The sequence below is a fragment of the Monodon monoceros genome, unplaced genomic scaffold, assembly GCF_005190385.1.
Source record: "Monodon monoceros isolate NGI ecotype Baffin Bay Population unplaced genomic scaffold, NGI_Narwhal_1 Super_Scaffold_4, whole genome shotgun sequence".
NCBI lineage: Eukaryota > Metazoa > Chordata > Mammalia > Artiodactyla > Monodontidae > Monodon > Monodon monoceros.
In genome coordinates this window covers 34,683,741-34,707,076 of record NW_021703781.1, presented here as the reverse complement: position 1 = coordinate 34,707,076, position 23,336 = coordinate 34,683,741, and the positions used below count along the sequence as shown (strand labels likewise).

Here is a 23,336-nt window from a genome sequence, read left to right as displayed (position 1 = left end):
TGATCTGGGTTTTTTTGGTTTTTTTGGTTTTTCTGGCCATGCTGAGGGGCATGCAGGATCTTAGTTCCCCGACCAGGGACTGAAACCATGCCCCCTACAGTGCAAGCACGGAGTCTTACCCACTGGACCACTAGGGAAGTCCTCTGTACTTTATTCTTCATTCATTCATAAAGAAAATATCTACTAGCACAGGCAGTGCTGTGTGATGGGGATACAATGGTGAACAAGCTAGTCAGGGTGCTTTTATTCACAGACCTTACAACCTACTGGGAAATTTAGTTAATTACCAAGCAAGCAAATAAGCTGGATCATCTGTCTGCGTTAGGTGGCATGAGTGCTCTACAAAGAGTGACCTGGGACTTCCCTGGTCAGTGGTTAAGAATCTTCCCTGGTGGCGCAGTGGTTAAGAATCTGCCTGCCAATCCAGGGGACATGTGTTCGAGCCCTGGTCCGGGAAGATCCCAAATACTGCGGAGCAGCTAAGCCCGTGCTCCACAACTACTGAGCCTGTGCTCTAGAGCCTGCGAGCCACAACTAATGAAGCCCATGCGCCAAGAGCCCGTGCTCCGCAACAAGAGAAGCCACCGCAATGAGAAGCCCGCGCTCCTCAACGAAGAGTAGCCCCCGCTCACCACAACTAGAGAAAGCCCCCTCGCAGCCACAAAGACCCAATGTAGACAAAAAAAAACAAAGAGTGACCTGATAGGGAGTGATTATGTATATTCATGTGTGAGGCCTCTCTGGGGAAATGAAATTGGAGAGCCATCCGTGTGGGAGAGCTGCAGGAAAAAGCACTCTAGGCAGGGGAAACATGTAAATTCAATATCCCAAGGCAGGAAAAAGGCTGGCATGTTCAAGTAAGAGAAAGGAGTTAAGCTAGTAGGTCTGAGGGAGACTGACCAGTACTGAGACAATTCGTGATACAATTCTGTATTTGAACCATGAATTAAGGGCATGTACGGATATCAAACCTCCGTGCAGACATAACTGTGATTTTGCATGAAGTATAATTCTAAAGGTTGAGATCACTTGTATTATTCTGTGCTTAATTAGTAATGTCACGAGAGTACTTTATTGTAATCTGTTATACTTTTAAAATATTAGACTTCTATTAAATGATTTCAGGAGAATATTGCATTGGCAAGGCATTTAGTTCTGAATAGCCTATTTTATGCATACCCAGTTCCCAAGAAGCCCACCCTCATTAGGACCTAAACTGTGACCAACGCTTGCTACATATGAGGCATACCAAATTCCTACTAACAACGCGTATTTCTAAAAAACGCAAATTGGGGATTAGTTTCTTATTATTCTTCTCCAAAACATTGACTCTGTTATCTTCAGTATTCAGTAATGACTGCTTGACGATCATTTCTGATTATATCACCTACATGTGAGTCTGTTTTCCTTGGGAACAAGTAAAACCAGGGCCCAGTACAGAAAGAATAATACAGAGAATGCCTTAAGAAAAAAAAAGAAATACTAAATGAATAGACAGAATGCTAACAATTTGTGAAAGTAGAATCACTTACTTAAATGAGTCTTCAAAATTGGTATTTTCCCATTTTAGAAAGAATGATCTTGAGGTATTAAGGTGGATATTAAAACTTAAAAAACAATGATTATAAATAAACATGCTGAATGAATGAACAAAGAACAACTACACCTTAATTCCTGGATTCATAAATTTTCAATATTAACTTAAATATCATAGAATTATCTAGGGATAACTACAATTCCTCTTCTATTAACCAAATAGCTATTAGTTTTGAAAGAATATTCATATTAAGCATGGAGCAATCTGCTTTGCTACAGCTGCACTGTCACTGGAATGACACCTTCGACCTACATTCTGCTCAACATGCAGTAGACTCATGTTCCTGGCCATGGCATGGTGGTCAACAATGATGGCTTGTCTATCATTGACACATGTTTCAGATTTCTCAACCAAACAAATATTTGTCACTGTTTGATCTTAACAAAAAAGTCAAAGGTCAAATCCTAGTTATGGGCTATTAATGATTAAGAGAGACAATGTGATCTTTATTTTTTTTGTTTGTTTATTTTTGTGATAGATCTTTAGATAACTATTTTGAAATAGACGTTTGAAAGAAACATCAACTCTTTCAGGTAAAAAAGAATGGGTCACATACTTAATCTTTGCATTAATTTAGCAGAGTAAAATAACTCATAAGCCAGTAATTAAACTGTCTCTGATTGCTACAGCTAAAGGATCTCACAATATCAAAAGGAAGATGTTATACTATTTTATTGAAACATCAATTCCATTCAATTCAATACATCATAAGCGATTAACTTATGCTTCAAAGAAAAATGCAATCATGTGTCATACTTTAAACATGAACATTCTATGGATGGCTAATAGTCCACACTTTTAAAACAACTGGAATAAAAACCTGGGGCACAGTAATTTATTAAACAGTAACACTGCGACTTGAAAGAGTTAATGCAACTCCCCTAACATCTGCCCTATAACCAGAGAGAAGTTTATTTATCAGAGTACTTTGGCTGAATAAAAATTGTAGAAGCGTCTCCAGAATTAAATTTTTAAACAACATTATCCAAAGAAGGTAAGATCTTCACTATAAAGGTAAAGTAGTATACCTGGGAATAAACAGAAGATTTTATTTTGCTACCATTAATTATAGAAGACTTTTTAGATCACTGAATTGCTTACAGGAGGTATAAAATTATAACAGAAGAAATCTGCAAAAGAATATTCAATCATGATCAATTATATTTCAAACGTAGTCTGATCTCCAGAGTCTCTTCATCTTAGGCTCATAAGCATTAATCATTTACCTAACTATAAATAGATTTAATGCTTTTTGGTGTATTTACCTTTTTTCCTTTGAAGTTGAGGGTACCAGGCTGCTCCAGGACCCCATAATACAAGCACATAATGTTGACCTTGGGCCTGTTCCACTGTTAACATAACTTTCCTTTGCTTCTGTCCTCTATAACTGTATAATGCCTCTGGAAAAGGAAAAGGAATATTTTAGTTGGCATTACTCTATTACGTGTGATACTGTACTTCAGTGTCTAATGATATCTACTGATAACCAAATGGTATACTAAGATGGTCCTGTATCTTAATTTTTTTTAATTGAAGTACAGTTGATTTACAATATCGTGTTAGTTTCAGGTGTACAGCACGATTCAGAAGAATATACATATATATATTCTTCAGATTCTCTTCCCTTATAAATTATTACAAAATATTGAGTATAGTTCCCTGTGCTATACAGTAGGTCCTTATTGTATCTTAATTTTTTTATAACCTAAAATTAAGGAGGAACCCAAAATGTTTACCTGTCAGTATAGTGATATCAACAACTCTTAGAACTGCATGGACTAATACGTCTGGCTGAAGCTGCTCCAATTCTACAAATTCTATACTGCTCATTTTCTGAAGCTGCCTCCGAGGAAGATCTCTGAGATAGGAATGTTTTGAAGACACATATGCCAGTAAGTCTTGAAGTACAATATCACTAACCATACTGGAATCTAAGAAAGAAAGAAAAAAAAAAGACCACATGTACAAAACATGGAAACATTATCCTGATAACATGATATCTTCTTAGAACTGTTTTTTATGTTGTAAAGTGTGATTAAATGTAAAACATGATTTCATTTCTATAAAACAAGTAGCTTATTCTTGAATCAGTTTAGATGACAAAATAGGCTAGATATTTTTAACCAATGGAAATGGAATTATTTACCATCTCCAGAAAACTTGCCCTGCTCCCTTACTTCCCTATTTTGTTAATACTATCATTTTTCCACCACTTAACCAAGACCAATATTTCAATTATTTTTTGATTTCTCCATTACCCTGTTGTATCCAACCAGTTCCCTAACTCCTGGAGTCTGATCTGATCACGTCTTCCTCAACTATCCCAGCCACTGCTATTTTTTTTTTTTTTTAACATCTTTATTGGGGTATAATTGCTTTACAATGGTGTGTTAGTTTCTGCCCCATAACAAAGTGAATCAGTTATACATATACATATGTTCCCATATGTCTTCCCTCTTGCGTCTCCCTCCCTCCCACCCTCCCTAACTGCTATTCTTCCTCAAGACTGTTAGCATTTCTCATCTGAAATACTCGGAGACTCCCCTAACTGGCTCTCCCAGAACATGCCTTATTCCTTCTCACTGCTAAGCCTCTGCCTTCACTATATTCACTGGCTATAATGCTGTCATCCTCCTCTCTCTGCATCCAACTACACAGAAAAACAACCACTATAGGCTCCCAGTGATGTCTCCGTCCCCTGAACTTAGTTTTTATCTCTAACTCTCATTTGGCATTTGTGCATGCGCAACTTTATATTTCTCTTGATTGTTAGATCGATTATTTAATGCTTAAGTCATTATGCTACTTAGATGTTTTTTTCTCCTGTCTCAAGTTTTTTCCTCATTTTTATATGTACTTTACATACAATAAAATACACATTTTAAATGTACAGATTGATGAGTTTTGCTGATTAAAATTTAATTTCCCTGAAGGAAAGGGAGGTATGTTTGAATAAATGACTGATTGTTGATGAAAAATAAGATCATAGCAAAAAACAGGAGTACTTTTTAAAAAGCAGAGTCTATTAACTGATTTCAATAGAAAAAAATAAATGATTCTTCTTTCCTTCTCCCAGTATCATTTTCATCCTAATGTATTTCTTGTGCCACACTAAAGCCTCATTATTCACTCACTCATCAGTAAACCATCCACTATGTGCCAGGCATTATACCAGGTGCTATGGACACAAAGACATGAACCCAAGGCTGAAGAAATTATCAACCTAGAGGTTGATAACCAACAATGGGCTTAGGGTATATGCAGTATATGCAAGCATTCCTAAGAGCACACCAAAAGAACTGCCCCGGGAAATTGGAAGAGGCTTTACTGAGGAAATATTTAGCAAGGTTTTGGAAAAATGCCTAATAAAAAAGGTTTCTAGGTAGTAACTGGGAAGGATAGTATATTTCCAGAGAAGGGACTGGTAATCCTTTATGTACCTTAGACGCTTTTGATATTCTGATAAAGCATAGAGACCCATTATCAGAATAATTTTTTTTTTTATGAATAGAGTTTATTTATTTATTTTGGCTGCGTTGGGTCTTCGTTGCTGCTTGCGTGCTTTCTGTAGTTGTGGCGAGCGGGGGCTACTCTTCGTTGCGGTGCGCAGGCTTCTAATTGCGGTGGCTTCTCTTATTTTGGAGCACGGGCTCTAGGTGCGCAGGTTTCATTAGTTGTGGCTCATGGGCTCTAGAGAGCAGGCTCAGCAGTTGTGGCTCACGAGCTTAGTTGCTCCGTGGCATGTGGGATCTCCCCAGACTAGGGCTCGAACCTGTGTCCCCTGCAGTAGCAGGCGGATTCTTAACCACTGCGCCACGAGAGAAGTCCCCAGAATAATATTTTTATAACAGCTTTATTGGAATATAACTTACATACATAAAGTTCACCCTTTTAAAGTGTACAATTCAGAGTTTTTTTTAGTATTTCACAAAGTTGTGTAACTATTACCATTATCTAATTTTAGAACATTTTTATTAAAGAATAATATTTTTAAGTTCATGAAATGAAATAGGATAGTAAAACCAATTATATGGAAATACAGTAATCAAAATATTTTTAAAACTGGGGATAACCTATGAGCCTCATTAAAACATTAAATAACAAGATATAGCAAAGTATGCAGCAACTACTATAATTTCAAAGTATGCCAAAGTATCATGGGCATAAATGATATTCAAGTTATCTTCAACAGCTGTAATGTGATATGAAAATATATGTGTTTTCCACTGGTGACCAAGCCACAAGTATTGATAATATTACTGTGGATTGTCACCTTATTCATAATGGAAGGAAATGCTAATTTTCAATAAGCAATTAGTGAAAATAAAGATGTAATATCTTACTGTTACCAGAGATGGAGGTGGGGGGAGGGGGAACTGGATGAAGACAGTCAAAAGGTACAAAGTTCCAGTTATAAGATAAATAAGTACTAGGGGTGTAATGTACAACATGATAAATATAATGAACACTGCTGTACATTATATATGAAAATGGTTAAGAGAGTAAATCCGAAGAGTTCTTATCACAAGGAAAAAGAATATTTTTCTATTTCTTTAATTTTGTATCTATATGAGATGACAGATATTCACTAAACTTACTGTGATAATCATTTCATGATGTACGTAAGTCAAACCATTATGCTGTATGCCTTAAACTTATACAGTGCTGTATGTCAATTATATCTCAATAAAACTGGAAGGGAAAAAAAGATGTAATGTCTTCCCATCCAAGTTTATGGACGCTTTAATGTAGAGGAATCAATTTTCATAGATGAAAGAGTAGGAAGAACTTTTAGAAGGCTAGTGACCATCCAGCAGATGAAAGGGCTAAAACCAGGCAAGACTGCTTGAAGGGGAAAACGGTGATAGATTTGTGAACTAGTTCTGAGGTAGAATCCAAGAAGCAATTAGATGTGGAGGGTAAAGAAAAGACTGCAGAGAAGACATCAAGATTTCTGGCACAGCTGAGTGGATGGATAAAAACAAATGTTTTAAAGCTTTTAGAATCTGAAAAATGAAATCTATTCTAATTAAGGTTACTCAATTCCTAAATGAATTTTATAAAATAATGGTGATAGCATAACAAAGATAATGAGCATAAGAGAAAAGAACAGGCAGTATGAAAGATGAATGAGAAAAAGGGGAAGAGTGGGGATAAGGAGACCAATTAGGTTACAGCAAAACCCAACTCTAGATATCTCCTTCCACAGCTCCAGCTTATTCACCAGGCCTCCTGATTCCTCCTGCACAATATTTCCAGCACATTTGGAATCAGAAAAACTGGGTTCAATTCTGACTTTGTCAATAATGACTCCTCTGAACTTGTACTTAACATCTCTGGGCTTTATTCTTTATCTACAATAAGAGCTTTTTTGGGGGAAAATAGATTGCTAATATCAAATTATTTACTTATTCTTACTTCATAAAAATTGGTACAGAAACATCTGATTACTTAGATTTCAAATAAAATAGTCTACTTCATGAAAACATTGTGTTAAAACTTAGATTTATATACTTAATTTAATAATATTTAAGATAAATTTATATCCTGTCACATTATCAGGACTAGGTTTGTAAAATTTATAACACCTTACTGTAATGAGGAAAGAACAAGAGCACAATACACATATGGATCAGAAGTAAGAATGCTCTCATGAGTTGTAACAACTTGCAAAAACAAAAATGCTCTTAACTAAACTAACCAAATTGACTTATTCTTTCAGAAGAAAAACAATTGCAATATTATCAAAGTATCAACTGTTAACTATTTCCCTAAATCAAACAAAAAAAGCCTTAGAACATACTTTATTTAGGTACTAACTTGTGTAACCTGTGAAAAACAAGGCAATATAAATTCCTATGTAAGTATAAAAACAAATTTGAAGTAACCTCTAAAGGTTATTTAATTAGCTCAAGGTTTTTCACATTGTTCTACAAAACCTGAAGCTCCCCAGGTTCCATGGGATATTCTCCATCCAGAATTAGATCCTAAGATTTTTATGAAATTACTGAACTAGAGCAATCTTACTTGAATCTATATCAAATCTTACTTGAACTATATCTGGTTCTTAAAACCAGAACTATCTACAACATCTGTCCCTCAAATCCCTTGCAAAATATTTACATACCATGTTATTTTCATTATTGTAAAACATTCTTTACCCTTCCATTGTATTAACATCTATAAAACATTTATAAAAAGCCATTTAGCTCCTTGGAAATATGCTTTCGAAGATGTAGCAACTTCGAATGCTCATAATAAAAGATTAAACTTTAATCTTTTTTTCCTAAACTTTAATCCTTTAAAGAAATCCCAAAATTAAAAATTGGCTGACTTCAACTGGCCAAAACCATACCGCTTTTAATTACTATAGGTTCACACTAAATCCTGATATCTAAGAGGGCAAATTATTCCTGCTTTTCGTTTTCAAAAATGCCCAGGCTAAAAAATATATATATATAAATATAAATAAATAAATGCCCAGGCTGCTTTTGACCATGTACTCTTTTACCTATCAGAATAATCTTATCAAATTTCATGAAAATCTTATTGGGATTTTGATTGGATTTTTACTGACTTTCAGAATAATCCTATCAAATTTCATGAAAATCTTATTGGGATTTTGATTGGATTTTTACTAAATTTATAGATCAACTTGGAGAGAACCGAAATCTTTACAATGTTAAACCTTTCAGTGAACAAAGTATGTGTATTTACTTCTTTAATTTCTCTTAATTTTTAATTTTTTCATTTAACAACAAAATTGTTAAATTTCTTACTAGATATTTAGTACCACATGATAATATTGTAAATGGTGCCTTCTCTTTATTTATGTTACTAGTTGTTAGTCACTCCACTCTAGAAATGCAATTGACTTTTGTATATTAACCTTATACCTGGCCACCTTGCTAAACTTTCCCATTATTTCTAATAATTTGCTTGTAGTTTTTTGTGTGTGTGTGTGTGGTACGCGGGCCTCTCACTGTTGTGGCCTCTCCCGTTGCGGAGCACAGGCTCCGGACGCGCAGGTTCAGCGGCCATGGCTCACGGACCCAGCCGCTCCGCGGCATGTGGGATCTTCCCGGACCGGGGCACGAACCTGTGTCCCCTACAGAGTCCGGCAGGCGGACTCTCAACCACTGTGCCACCAGGGAAGCCCCTGCTTGTAGTTTTAAGAGGGGAAAGATCCTTTGTAAATCTATAAATAAAAATTATAATAATCCATCACATCATCTGTAAATAATGAGTTTTATTTCTTCTTTTCCAATCTTTTTGGAAATTTCTCTTTCCATGTTTTCTCACACTGGTTAGTATCTCCAATAATATGCTGAATAAAAGTAGTAACAGCAGCATCCTAGTCTCATTCCTAATTTTTTTAAGGAATGTTTCTAATATTTCTCCAATTAAGATAACTGCTCTGGATTTTTTAAAGATACTCCTTATGAATTTAAAATAAATTTCCTTCTATTCCCAATGAATAGGGGTTGAATTTTATTTTCAAAAGCTTTTTTGTACCTTTGAGATGAACATATATGGTTTTTTTTAACTTCTTTTTTTGAACTAATATTAGACTTACAAAAAAGTTGCAAAAATAGTGGAGCTCTCTTATTTTCCTTATCCTATGTCCTCTAATGTGAAGATCTTCATAAGTACAGAATAATTATGAACAGGAAATTAATACTGCTTAAATATTATTAACTATAAATCTTACTCAAATTTTACCAATTTCCCCACTAATATCCTTCTATGTAGCATCTTATCCAGGATTCTACATTACATTGTTATTTCTCTTTAGTCTCCTCCAGTCTGCAGTAGTTATCAGTCTTTTTTTTTTAAATATTTATTTATTTATTTGGTTGCGTGGGGTCTTAATTGCAGCAGGCGGGCTCCTTAGTTGTGGCTCGTGGGCTCCTTAGTTGCACACGTGGGCTCCTTAGTTGTGGCATGCGAAGTCTTAGTTGCGGCACGCATGTGGGATCTAATTCCCCGACCAGGGATCGAACCCAGGCCCCCTACATTGAGAGCACAGAGTCTTATCCACTGCGCCACTGGGGAAGTCCCCAGTGTTTCTTGTCATTCATGACCTCGACACTTCTGAAGAGTATTGATCAATTACTTTGTAGAATGTCCCTCCATTTGGGTTTCTCCAGTGTTTTCTCATGACTGAAATGAGGTTATGTATTTTTGGCAAGAATACCACAAAAATTATGCTGTCTCCCTTTCAATGCAACATAAGCAAGGAATTCATGATATCCTTAATACTGATATTTACCTTAATCACCCAGTTAAGTTGGTGTCTGCCTTGTAAGTTGGTTTTCTCCTTGTAAGCTGATAACTACCTTGGGGAGACATTTTGAGACTATGCAATGTTATTTCTCCCCAAACTTCCATCTACTAATTTTAGCATCAGTGGATCCTTGTTTACAATATTTATTACTGAAGTGGTTACCTAATGGTAATTCTGTTTACCTTTTTCTTCTCACATTTATTCATTGGAATTCCAATTTATTCATTGGAATTGTGAAGAAGAGCTCTTATTTATTTGTTTACTTAATTTATTTTGTAAGTCAGTCAGTCAGTTGAATGTTTATTTCAGTATGAACCCATAAATATCTTATTCTATGGGCTATAATCCAATACTATCTTTTCTTTTTTTCCTTAAATTGTTACAGTTTTTGCCAGTAGGTACTCCTTCATGTTGACTCTTGTGTTCTTTCAAAACAACCCTTTTCTGACAACACCAGATGTTCCAGGCTCTTGTATTTTCGCTGTCCCAGTCCTGTAATCAACCACTTCTAGCAGTGCTGGTTCCTTTTACAGACCAAGATCTGGGCACTAGGTATGATCATTCTTACCGAGGTGTCACTACTTCTGTGTCCTCTCAGCAGACAGAACTAGGAAATATATGTACTAAGCATAGCAGCCCACCTATACACATATACCTATATTTCTGTATCCCTTTATCTGTGTGCTTATCTATCTATATATTGAAAACCATGAGCTTATACTAGTATTTCTAGCTCTAATCCAAAAGGTTCCTTTTAACCTTCCCTCTTTTTTTTTTTTTTTTTTTTTTTTTTGCAGTACGCGGGCCTCTCACTGTTGTGGCCTCTCCCGTTGCGGAGCACAGGCTCCGGACGCGCAGGCTCAGCGGCCATGGCTCACGGGCCCAGCCGCTCCGTGGCATGTGGGATCCTCCCGGACCGGGGCACGAACCCGTGTCCCCTGCATCGGCAGGCGGACTCCCAACCACTGCGCCACCAGGGAAGACCCCCTTCCCTCTTTTTTAAATATAACTTCTCTCTTTAACAGTGAGAAACCCAATTCTCATTATCTACAATTTATTTACTTACTTGTTCAATTTTAGTACATATACAGAGTTGTTGCTAATCCATTCCTCTTTGAGAAACACTTTTACTAACTGGATTACAGCATTTATGTACGTTTTTTTCCTTAGCCTTACAGAATCCAGTCAATACACTGTTTTCCAGTTTCTTAAGTTTGTTCTCCCCCCCCCCCCTTCTGTGTAGTTATTTTATTCATCTGTAATACTGTTAGGCTCATTTGTCAATGTTCATTCCATTTTGGGTTCCCCCTCCACCAGATTCTAATTGGTTTTAATCATTTATTTTCAGGGGTATATGAAACATCATTGTGGTTCTGTGAGACAAAGCCACACAAAAAGACATACTCAAAGAAGTGTCGCTCCCTCCTCATCAATGTTACCCTATTTCCATTCCCTCTTTCATCTCCCTCATCGATACTATCCTATTTCCATTCCCTCTTTCTTTCTACCCCTTTCCCAACCTTTCCCAAGATTGCAGGTATCCAATCTTGTTATTTCTGGTTTATCCTTTCTGCATTTTTTTTGCACAAATGAGGAATTACATGTATATTTTCTTATTCCTCCCTTCTTTCTTAGATGAAGGATAGCATACTACATACACTTTTGGGGGCTTTTTATTTTTCACATAACAATATGTTGTGGAAATCACTTCATATCACTTCATAGACTCTTTCATTTTCTTTTTACATCTGCATAGTATTCCACTATGTGACTGTACCATAATTTAATCAACCATTCTATGTATGAGCATTTCAATTTTTTCAATGTCTCATAATTATAAACAATACTGCAAACAATAACCTTGTTCTGATGTATTTTCATATTTTTGTATTGATAGTTGTATCTTCAGGATGGATTCCTAAAAGTAAGCTTGTTGGGTTGAAAGCCACGTACACACGTAATTCTGTTAGGTATCACCAAATATCCCTCCAGAAGGGTTGTGGCAATTTACCTTCCCACCAGCGATGTGTAAAAGAGGCTTCTCCCCCACAGCCTCATCAACGGAATGTGTTGTCCTAGTTTTTAATTTTTGCCAATCTGATAGGCGAACAATGACATCTGTGTTGTTTTAACTTGAATTTCTCGCGTCTACTTCCCAGTTTTCCATCAGGTCCGCTGTCGCTCAATTTTTAAGGGTTCTCCACATATTAGGAATACTACCCTTTTGTCTTAGATGTATGTTGCAAATATTCCCTCCAAGTATGCCAGCTGTGTTTTGACTTTATGTTGTTTTTAGTCATTCAAATTTTTATTTCTCCATAGGAAAATGTATTAGTCTTATATTTTACTGCCTCTGGATTCTGAGTAATAGTAAGAAAGACTTTCCCTACACCAGGTTTAGAGGGGAATTCATCTATGTTTCCTTCTAGTAGTTATATGGTTTTATTTTTTACATTTAGATTTTTTTTTGTAATTTATCTTTTTTTTAACATCTTTATTGGAGTATAATTGCTTTACAATGTTGTGTTAGTTTCTGCTGTATAACAAAGTGAATCAGCTACACATATACATATACTCCCATATCTCCTCCCTCTTGCATCTCCCTCCCCCCCTCCCTATCCCACCCCTCTAGGTGGTCACAAAGCACCGAGCTGATCCCCCTGTGTTATGCGGCTGCTTCCCACTAGCTATCTATTTTACATTTGGTAGTGTATATATGTCAATGCTACTCTCTCACTTCATCCCAGCTTACCCTTCCCCTCCCCATGTCTTCAAGTCCATCCTCTACATCTGCATCTTTATTCCTGTCCTGCCCCTAGGTTCATCAGAACCATCTGTTTTAGATTCCATATGTATGTTAGCATTCAGTAGTTGTTTTTCTTTTTCTGACTTACTTCACTCTGTATGACAGACTCTAGGTCCATCCACCTCATTACAAACAACTCAATTTCGTTTTTTTTATGGCTGAGTAATATTCCATTGTATATATGTGCCACATCTTCTTTATCCATTCATCTGTTGATGGATACTTAGGTAGCTTCCATGTCCTGGCTATTGTAAATAGTGCTGCAATGAACATTGTGGTACATGACTCTTTTTGAATTATCATTTTCTCTGGGTATATGCCCAGTAGTGGGATTGCTGGGTCGTATGGTAGTTCTAGTTTTAGTTTTTTAAGGAACCTCCATACTGCTCTCCATAGTGGCTGTATCAACCTACATTCCCACCAACAGTGCAAGAGGATTCCCCTTTCTCTACACCCACTCCAGCATTTATTGTCTGTAGATTTTTTGATGATGGCCATTCTGACTAGTATGTGATACTTCATTGTAGTTTTAATTTGCATTTCTCTAATGATTAGTGATGTTGAGCATCCTTTCATGTTTGTTGGCAATCTGTATATCTTCTTTGGAGAAATGTCTGTTTAGGTCTTCTGCCCATTTTTGGATTAGGTTGTTTGTTGTTTTGATATTGAGCTGCATGAGCTGCCTGTATATTTTGGAGATTAATCCTTTGTCAGTTGCTTCACTGGCAAATATTTTCTCCCATTCTGAGGGTTGTCTTTTTATCTTGTTTATGGTTTCCTTTGCTGTGCAAAAGCTTTTAAGTTTTATTAGGTCCTATTTCTTTATTTTTGTTTTTATTTCCATTTCTCTAGGAGGTGGGTCAAAAAGGATCTTGCTGTGATTTATGTCACAGAGTGTTCTGCCTATGTTTTCCTCTAAGAGTTTTATAATGTCTGGCCTTACATTTAGGTCTTCAACCCATTTTGAATTTTTTTTTTTTTTTTTTTTGCAGTACACCTCTCACTGTTGTGGCCTCTCCCGTTGAGGAGCACAGGCTCCGGACGCGCAGGCCCAGCGGCCATGGCTCACGGGCCCAGCCACTCTGCGGCATGTGGGATCTTCCCGGACGGGGGCACGAACCCATGTCCCCTGCATCGGCAGGTGGACTCTCAACCACTGCGCCACCAGGGAAGCCCCATTTTGAGTTTATTTTTGTGTATGGTGTTAGGAAATGTTCTAATTTCATTCTTTTACATGTAGCTGTCCAGTTTTCCCAGCACCACTTATTGAAGAGGCTGTCTTTTCTCCATTGGATATTCTTGCCTCCTTTATCAAAGATAAGGTGACCATATGTGCGTGAGTTTATCTCTGGGCCTTCTATCCTGTTCCATTGATCTATATTTCTGTTTTTGTGCCAGTACCATGCTATCTTGATTACTGTAGCTTTGTAGTATAGTCTTAAGTCAGGGAGCCTGATTCCTCCAGCTCTGTTTTTCTTTCTCAAGATTGCTTTGGGACTTCCCTGGTGGCACAGTGGTTAAGAATCCGCCTGCCAACGCAGGGGACATGGGTTTGAGCCCTGGTCCGGGAAGATCCCACATGCCATGGAGCAACTAAGCCCATGTGCCACATCTACTGAGCCTGCGCTCTAGAGCCCACGAGCCACAACTACTGAAGACTGTGCACCTAGAGCCCGTGCTCCTCAACAAGAGAAACCACCGCAATGAGAAGCCTGGGCACCACAATAAAGAGCAGCCTATGCTCACCGCAACTAGAGAAAGCCCGTGCACAGCAACGAAGACCCAACACAGCCAAAAAAAAAAAAAGATTGCTTTGGCTATTAGGGGACTTTTGTGTTTCCATATAATTTGTGAAATTTTTTGTTCTAGTTCTGTGAAAAATGCCATTGGTAGTTTGATAGGGTTTGCACTGAATCTGTAGATTGCTTTGGGTAGTATAGTCATTTTCACAATATTGATTCTTCCAATCCAAGGACATGGTATATCTCTCCATCTGTTTATATTTAGATTCTTAATCCATTTGGAGTTTATTCTTCTATTTGCTGTGAGAATTTGTTACCTGAAAACTCAGTTCACCTTTTCGTGGGTGTCAAGTCAAAACACACTACCAAGTCAAAGACTGGGAGAAGGCAGGATTTATAACTTGCAGCAAGTAAGGAGAACCCTGGTGATCATTCCCAAATCAGTGTCTCCCTGAACAGCAAAATTGCATAAGTTTTAAGCTAAGAGTACCTGCATATTCATGAAGGGGTTTGGGCTGGTGTACACATATTCATGAAGGGACTTGGACGGTTGGCAGAGTCCAAGCTGGAAAAGGTCAATATCATCATCCCTTAGGTTCCAGTTGATCTGGTGGTTCAGCAATTCAGGCTAATCTCTCTACCTTTGAAACAGAACTAGGAATCTTTACAATGGATATTTTATCTTTGTTATTGTTACTTCTCTTCCCTGATAACAGTCATTGGTTTCTGCATTCCTTTGTTCCCTTAAGATCATTAATTACTGAGACCTGTTCAAGGATAAGCATTATGGCCATGCTTAAACCACAAAATGGCTTAGGCCAAAAATGGCTTCTCTTGTGTCAAGAAAGCCATGCCTCGTTCTCTTTCTCTGGGGACTCCCTTACCCTATCTGGTTCCAAAATGGATATAATCTTATCTTTTTCTAAATGGCTACCCAGTTACCTCATTACCATTTATTAAAAAGCTAACCATTACCTCAGTGGTTTCAGATACCATCTTTGTCATATACTAAATTATACATATGTGGTCTAATTCTGGTCTTCCTATTCTGTTCCACTGATCTAGTTGCCTATTCATGCACCAGTATCACACTGCTTTAATTATGGGGGCTTTAGAGTATGTTTCAATGCCTGATAAGCCTAGTCTCTCATAGTTTTTCTTTTTCCTAGCTTTCCTAGTTTTTCTGTTTTCCTAGCTATTCTTGCATGTTTGTTTTTCCATATGAATGTTAGTATCAAGTTGTATATGCCATAACATAGCATGTTGGTATTTTTATTGAGACTGCATTGAATTTATAAATTATCTTAAGGAGAATTGGTATCATTATAATGTTGAGTCATCCCATCCAAGAATAGGGAATGTTGTCTTTCCATTGGTTCATGTCTTCATTTTTTTCTAGTGTATTTAAAATTTTTCTTCATATAGGTGTTGCACATTTCTTGTTTAATTTATTCTGAAGTATCTTCTTTATTACTATTGTAAATGAGTATTTTCCTACCATTATGCCCTCTGTTTGGTGTTTGTGTATACAACGTTATTGATTTTTTTTAACAGTAATTTTTGTATTGTTACACCACTGAATTCTTTTATTGTTTGAACTGATTTTATCTTTGAGTCCCTGGAGTTTTCCAGATATGTTATCAAAGCATTTTTACATAGAGATAGTTTTTATTCTTCTTCACCCATTCAAATGTCTCTTCTTGTCTAATTGCATTGGTTAATAAGTCTATATATAATGGTGAAGAATAGCAGAGATAGTGAACATTCTTATCTTATTACTGATTTTAGTGGAAATGCCTCTAGTGTTTCTCCATTAAAGATTAGGCATTAGGGCTAAGCATATCTATATTATTGATACAGTATCAACTGTATTGTAACTGTAGCACTGTACTGAAACTGTACTTATTGATAGAAGGAGAAAGTATCCCTCAATTTTTACTTCCTGGAGTGCTTTTTATGATAAATTGATGTTGAATATTTTCAAAGGATTTCTCAACATCTATGGAGATAGTCATATAAGTTTTTCCTTAGATTTATTAATATGAAATATGATACTCATGTATCTTCTAATACTGAACAAATCTTCCATTTCTGGAATAAATCTCACTTGGTCATTATTTTCTTAATGTGGTGTTAGATTTTGTTTACTAAAATTCTGTTTAAACTTTTTGTACCAATAATCATGTATAATACTGGTTTGTATTTTTATTTGTAATGTCTTTATTTGGTTTAGGTGTCAGTGTTATATTTGCTTTATAAAAGGAATTAGGAATTTTCCTTCTTCAATACTCTGGAACATGGACTTCCCTGGTGGTGCAGTGGTTAAGAATCTGCCTGCCAATGCAGGAGACACAGGTTGGAGCCCTGGTCGAGAAGATCCCACATGCAGCAGAGCAACTAAGCCCATGTGCCACAACTACTGAGCCTGCACTCTAGAGCCCATGAGCCACAACTACTTAGCCCGCATGCCACAACTACTGAAGCCCACACGCCTAGAGCCTGTGCAACAAAAGAAGCCACTGCAATGAGAAGCCCATGCAGCACAACAAACAGTAGCCCCTGCTCGTCCCAACTAGAGAAAGGCCCACGCACAGCAACAAAGACCCAACACAGCCAAAAATAAATTAATTAATTTAAAAAAATACTCTGAAATAACTTTAACACCATTGGAATTATCTGATCTTTGAAGGTTTGGTAGAATTTCCTATGAAACTATCTGGGCCCGGCACTTTTTTGTATGGTAGCTCCTTAATTCTTTTTTTTTTTTTTTTTGGCTGCACCTCACCGCTTGTGGGGTCTTAGTTCCCAGACCAGGGATCCAACTGGGGCCTCCAGCAGTGGAAGCACAGAGTCCTAACCACTGGAAGGCCAGGGAATTCCCTGTATTTCTTCTATAGAAACTGGTCAGTTTAAGCTTTCTATCTCTAACGGGATCAATTCTGGCAATCTGTATTTCCCTAGAAAATTATATATCTAGCTTTTTCAAATTTATTTGCATTAAGTTCTGTAAAATACCCTTTTATTTTTTTAACATATTATTATTTTTGACTGCCTTGGGTCTTCATTGCTGCGTGCGGGCTTTCTCTAGTTGCAGTGAGCGCAGGCTCTTCGTTGCAGTGCATGGGCTTATCATTGTTGTGGCTTCTCTTATTGCAGAGCACGGGCTCTAGGCGCGTGGGCTCAGTAGTTGCAGCACGCAGGCCCTAGAGTGCACGGGCTTCAGTAGTTGTGGCCCACAGGCTCAGTAGCTCCAAGGCATGTGGGATCTTCCCGGACTAGGGATCGAACCTGTGCCCCCTGCATTGACAGGCAGATTCTTAACCACTGTGCCACTAGGGAAGTTCCCTTTTATTGGTTTTTAATTTCTGTTTCAATGGTTATTTTCTCCTTGTCATTTATTCTGTATCTTTGTGCTTTCTCCCTTTTTTCTTTTCGTTTTCTTTTTCTTTTCTTTCTTTTTAACTTTATTGTATTACAGTTGATTTATAATGTTTTGTTAGTTTCAGGTGTACAATGAAGTGATTCAGTTTACATATACATATATTCATTCTTTTTCAGACTCTTTTCTCATATAGGTTATTACAGAACATCGAGTAGAGCTCCCTGTGTTATACAGCAGGTCCTTGCTGGTATCTACCTTATATATAGTTATGTGTGTATGTTAATCCCAAGCTCCTGATTTATCCCTCCTCGCCATGTTTCCCCTTTGGTAACCATAAGTTTGTTTTCCATATCTGTAAGTTTGTTTCTGTTTTGTAAATTAGTTCACTTGTATCATTTTTTTAAAAAATTAGACTCCACATATGAGTGCTCTGACTTACTTCACTTAATATGATAATTTCTAGGTCCATCCATGTTGCTGCAAATGGCATTATTTCATTCTTTTTTATGGCTGAGTAATATTCCATTGTATACACATACACCTTCTTTATTCATTCCTCTGTCAGTGGACATTTAGGTTGCTTTCATGTCTTAGTTATTGTAAATAGTGCTGCAATGAACATTGGGGTGCATGCCTCCCTTTTTTCTTGATCAAATTAACTAGTTGGTTCATCTTTTTTTGAAACGCGAAAATTATCATTTTTAAATTCTTATTCTTATTAATTTATTATTTCATTTCTGTTTCTCTGCTTTACTTTGTTGTTCTTTTGCTAGTTTTCTGAGTTTGGAATTTAATTCATTTATTTTTATTGATAAAAAGAGTTTAGCTAACAAATTTTTCTTTGATAACTCCCTTAAATGCATCCCAGAGATTCTGACATGCAGTGTTTTCACTGTCATTATTTTTTTTTAATTCTATAATATCAGTTTGTATTTCCTTTTTCACCCAGGATTTTTTTAATAGGTTTAAAATTTCCAGATATAGGACATGCTGTTGTTGTTGTTAATAAATTCTAGTTTTATACCATTTGATCAGCATGTTTGTAATAATTCCACTTTATAGAAGTTACTGACATTTTCTTTATGACCTAATAGGATCAATTTTCCTGACTGTGTTGTGGACACATGACAAAAATGCATATTTCTATCATTAGAATGTAGAGTTCAATTTATATCCATAGGATCTATCCTATTCATCGGATCAACACTGTTCACTATGTTATTTAGATCTTTTATGTCCTTAGTTATATTCTGTCTATTAGATCTGTCTTGTGCCACTAGAGAAATGCAAATTAATACCACAATGAGATATCACTACACACTGATTAGAATGGCTACTATTTCAAAACAGGACAATACCAAATGCTGACAAGGATGCAGAGAAACTACAAGATACACTGCTGGTAGGAGCCACTCTGGAAAACAGTTTGGTGGTTTCTTTTAAAACTGAACATGTATTTGCCATACAACCCCCTCTTTTCATTACCTCAAGAATTCCAGAGGCTCAGAAACTCCACAGAAGAACTTCTGAGGTCCCTGGAACCACTTGGAATGATATGCAAGGCTTTATATCTATCTACTTAAGTCTATTTTTCTGAAGAAATGGCCCATAGCTTCTCAAAGAGGTCTATGACTTGCTAAAAGGTTAAGAACCATGACTATATTGACTCTAAGAAAAATAAGAAAATGAAACATGAACCCCAATATTTTTTTCTTTTTTTAAATTAAATTTATTTAATTAATTTATTTAACTTTTGGCTGTGTTGGGTCTCCATTGCTGCGTGCAGGCTTTCTCTAGTTGTGGTGTGCAGGGGCTACTCTATGTTGCAGTGTGTGGGTTTCTCATTATGGTAGCTTCTCTTGTTGTGGAGCACAGGCTCTAGGTGCATGGGCTTCAGCAGTTGTGGCACGTGGGCTCAGTAGTTGTGGCTCGCGGGCTCTAGAGTGCAAGCTCAGTAGTGGTGGCGCATGGGCTTAGTTGCTCTGCGGCATGTGGGATCTTCCCGGACCAGGGCTTGAACCCATGTCCCCAGCATTGACAGGCAGATTCTTAACTACTGCGCCACCAGGGAAGCCCCCAATATTTCTTAAATATGATTATACTATACAAGTTAATTTTTGTAAATTCTATTTTCATTCTTACAAAGAAAATAAACTAATACCTTTCAGCTAACTTGTTTAGAAGACATTTTGTAACATTACCATTTTAACCCTACTTTTTTCTAATATACTTCAAATACTAAGAAATTATTATATTTAAAATGTGTCTTACATTCTTCAGGATGGACAGATGAATAACTCCCAAGATTTAATAAGTGACTGGTAAATGTTGATTGCAGTACTGTCTCACCAACCCAATGATCCTCATGGATGGTAACATCTAGAAAGGGGAAAAAAAAAGTTCTGATCATGCCAAAAATTCCTTCACATTGTGGTTAACATACCTGTCATAGCAAAATACTGTGCATGCCTCTCACATGCTAGCTAACTGAAGTTCAAACAGGGTAAATCATCTGCCTAAAGGAACAAAATGATAAAACAGCAAATCTGAACTCGGAATCTAGGTATGTCTGTATGTAGGTAAAATAACAAAATTGCTTCTGTATATTCAAACAATATCAATATGGAAGCTCTGCTCCACAGATAGAAGTTTAATGGTTTTTGTTCACTTAAGGTAAATGGTACAATGTATACTTCTGATAAATTAACAGTGAATAGGGACTTCCCCGGTGGCACAGTGGTTAAGAATCTGCCTGCCGGGCTTCCCTGGTGGCGCAGTGGTTGAGAGTCCGCCTGCCGATGCAGGGGACACGGGTTCGTGCCCCGGTCCGGGAAGATCCCACATGCCACGGAGCGGCTGGGCCCGTGAGCCATGGCCGCTGAGCCTGCGCGTCCGGAGCCTGTGCTCCGCAACGGGGGAGGCCACAACAGTGAGAGGCCCGCGTACCGCAAAAAAAAAAAAAAAAAATATATATATATATATATATATATATTCAGTATGCATTTACCCCTTCTGCTAATAAGCATAACGTAAGGCATTCTTATTCAGAAATTGTGAACTAGATACTATTTTTTCCTAAGAAAATAAAGCAAAACAGAACAAACAAAAAAACCTGTTAAAAAAAGTGTTCATAGAAATAATTTAAATATTCTATAATAGGAAAATGGTTAAGTAAATTGTGGTAAATCACTTCACAGAATGTTACCTAGTTGTTAACAATTGTATGGACACTAGGAAAAGATAGAGAGATAGCAGGGTTGAGTCTCCATCTGCTAGGTAAAGGCCTCCTGGGAGGCACACACAGTGACAGTAATGCCTTGGTAAAGTAACCATGGTCCACGGTCTAACCCTCTCTTTATGGTCTGGGGAACCTCATTTTTTTCAGCACTCCAAAAATAGATTTCAGCTCTGCAGCATAAGCTCAGTTAATGAGACAAAAAAACCCAAAACAGAACACAATCTTTTTGTTTAAATATACAACAAGGCATTAATTGCCAAAGAACAACACTTGCAGCCTGTTCTCACCTTGTAGGCAGTTTTACACCTTGGAAGCCAAGTCATACGGAAAGGGCTGCTCAGCAAGCACTGAATCAGAACAGAGCTGAGTTAGATGACCTGAGCTGCCACCGAATAAGGATACCGCCAGTAAGACAAGACTATGCCAAGCTGTTACAATCCCATGTTCATCTCTTCAGTAGGGACTGCACCTGACAATCTTACACAAATACCAGTGTATATTAGCTAAGGTTCTCACTCCCCCAGCAAACCATCTGGTAGGGATTACCAGTGATTGATTGCCTTGATTTTTCTTTATAAACTTCTAAGGCTGACCCACACCTCTTCTCTATCACATTTTCTTTAGATGTGCTATTAAGCTCAATCAACTTCATCCTGGTCTGGGATTCATGCTATTTTTTTAAATAAATTTATTTATTTATTCACTTATTTTTGGCTGCGTTGGGTCGTCATTGCTGCCCGCGGGCGTTTCTCTAGTTTTGACAAGTGGGGGCTACTCTTCGTTGCAGTGCGCGGGCTTCTCAAAGCGGTGGCTTCTCTTTGTTGCGGAGCACGGGCCCTAGGCACGCGGGCTTCAGCAGTTGTGGCACACAGGCTTAGTTGCTCTGCAGCATGTGGGATCTTCCCGGACCCGGGCTCGAACCCGTGTCCCCTGCATTGGCGGGCAGATTCTCAACCACTGCATGCCACCAGGGAAGTCCTGGGATTCATTCTTTTTTTTTTTTTTAATTAAGATTGGGAAGTCCACTTATTTATTTATTTTTTTTTATTTATTTATTTTTGGCTGTGTTGGGTCTTCGTTGCCGCGTGTGGGCTTTCTCTAGTTGCGGCGAGCGGGTACTACTCTTCGCTGCGGTACGTGGGCTTCTCATTGCGGTGGCTTCTCTTGTTGTGGAGCAGGGGCTCTAGGCGCGCAGGCTTCAGTAGTTGTGGCACGCGTGCTCAGTAGTGTGGCTGTCACAGGCTCTAGAGCACAGGCTCAGTAGTTGTGGTGCAAGGGCTTAGTTGCTCCACGACATGTGGAATCCTCCCAGACCAGGGCTCGAACCCGCGTCCCCTGCATTGGCAGGCAGATTCTTAACCACTGCACCACCAGGGAAGTCCTGGGATTCATTCTTAAAATGACTGGTATCTCTGCCCTAATTCACTGGTGTGCTTATCTTTAAATCAATAAAGGACACGTAACAAAATGTTAAGATTTCTTTTTTCACGTGAAAAAGCAGGATACAAACTGTTTTTCATGATTACAATTGTATATTAAGAGTAGGGATTCTGGAGTCTGGGTGAAACCCTGCTTTGCCACCTCCTAGCTGGGTGACAGTGGACAAGTTACTTCACTTCCCTGGGTCCCAATTTCCTCCAGCTGAAAAATGAGGATGATAATCAGTGCTCTCCTCCTAGAGTTGAAAGACACATAAAGTTTGAAACAGGGACTGACACTAAGTAAGTTCCCAATAAATATCAGCTATTACCCATGTATGCAGACACAGATTGAGAAGCACGGGGAAGATAAGAGGAAGGTTAACACTCCAAAACTCCACTGGCGGTTATACGAGGTTGGTATAATACCAGGAGTTTCTCTTTTCCATATTTCCAAATGTGATTAATAGCGACCCTTGAATAACGTGGGGTTAACGCATCTATAACTTTACAGTCAGCCCTCCATATCCCTTGTTCCTCCACATCCACGGATTCAACCAACCACGAACAGTGGAGTACTGTAGTGTTTACAATTGAAAAGTATGCACATATAAGTGGACCCATGCAGTTCAAATCCATGTTGTTCAAGGCCCTACAGTAATTTAAATAATTTTAAAATGCAACAGAAATTCTATGTTCCCTCAATAAGAATGTAGTGTGCACAGCTTTATTAGGGATTAAGTAGTAGATGTATTGTCCTTTTATCATAAGATGGTTAATACACCTAAGGAAAAGGGTAAAAAAAAAGATATACATAAATAAAACTATAAAACACAAAGAAAGAGTCTGATGATACACGACATGAA

The 23,336-nt window shown here is 37.6% G+C and overlaps 1 protein-coding gene across 7 annotated transcripts in view; it reads right to left on the bottom strand.

Moving 5' to 3' along the window:
• SHLD2 (shieldin complex subunit 2) overlaps window positions 1–23,336 on the bottom strand; it is a 101,164-nt gene that overhangs the window by 22,761 nt on the left and 55,067 nt on the right. For all 7 annotated transcript variants that reach the window (XM_029245146.1, XM_029245145.1, XM_029245152.1 and 4 more), the window contains 3 exons: window positions 20,086–20,193; window positions 3,334–3,528; window positions 2,863–2,997 (listed from right to left, as the gene is read on the bottom strand). In XM_029245146.1, the coding sequence (XP_029100979.1) occupies window positions 2,863–2,997; window positions 3,334–3,528; window positions 20,086–20,193 (438 nt within the window). The remainder of the gene's footprint in view (window positions 1–2,862; window positions 2,998–3,333; window positions 3,529–20,085; window positions 20,194–23,336) is intronic.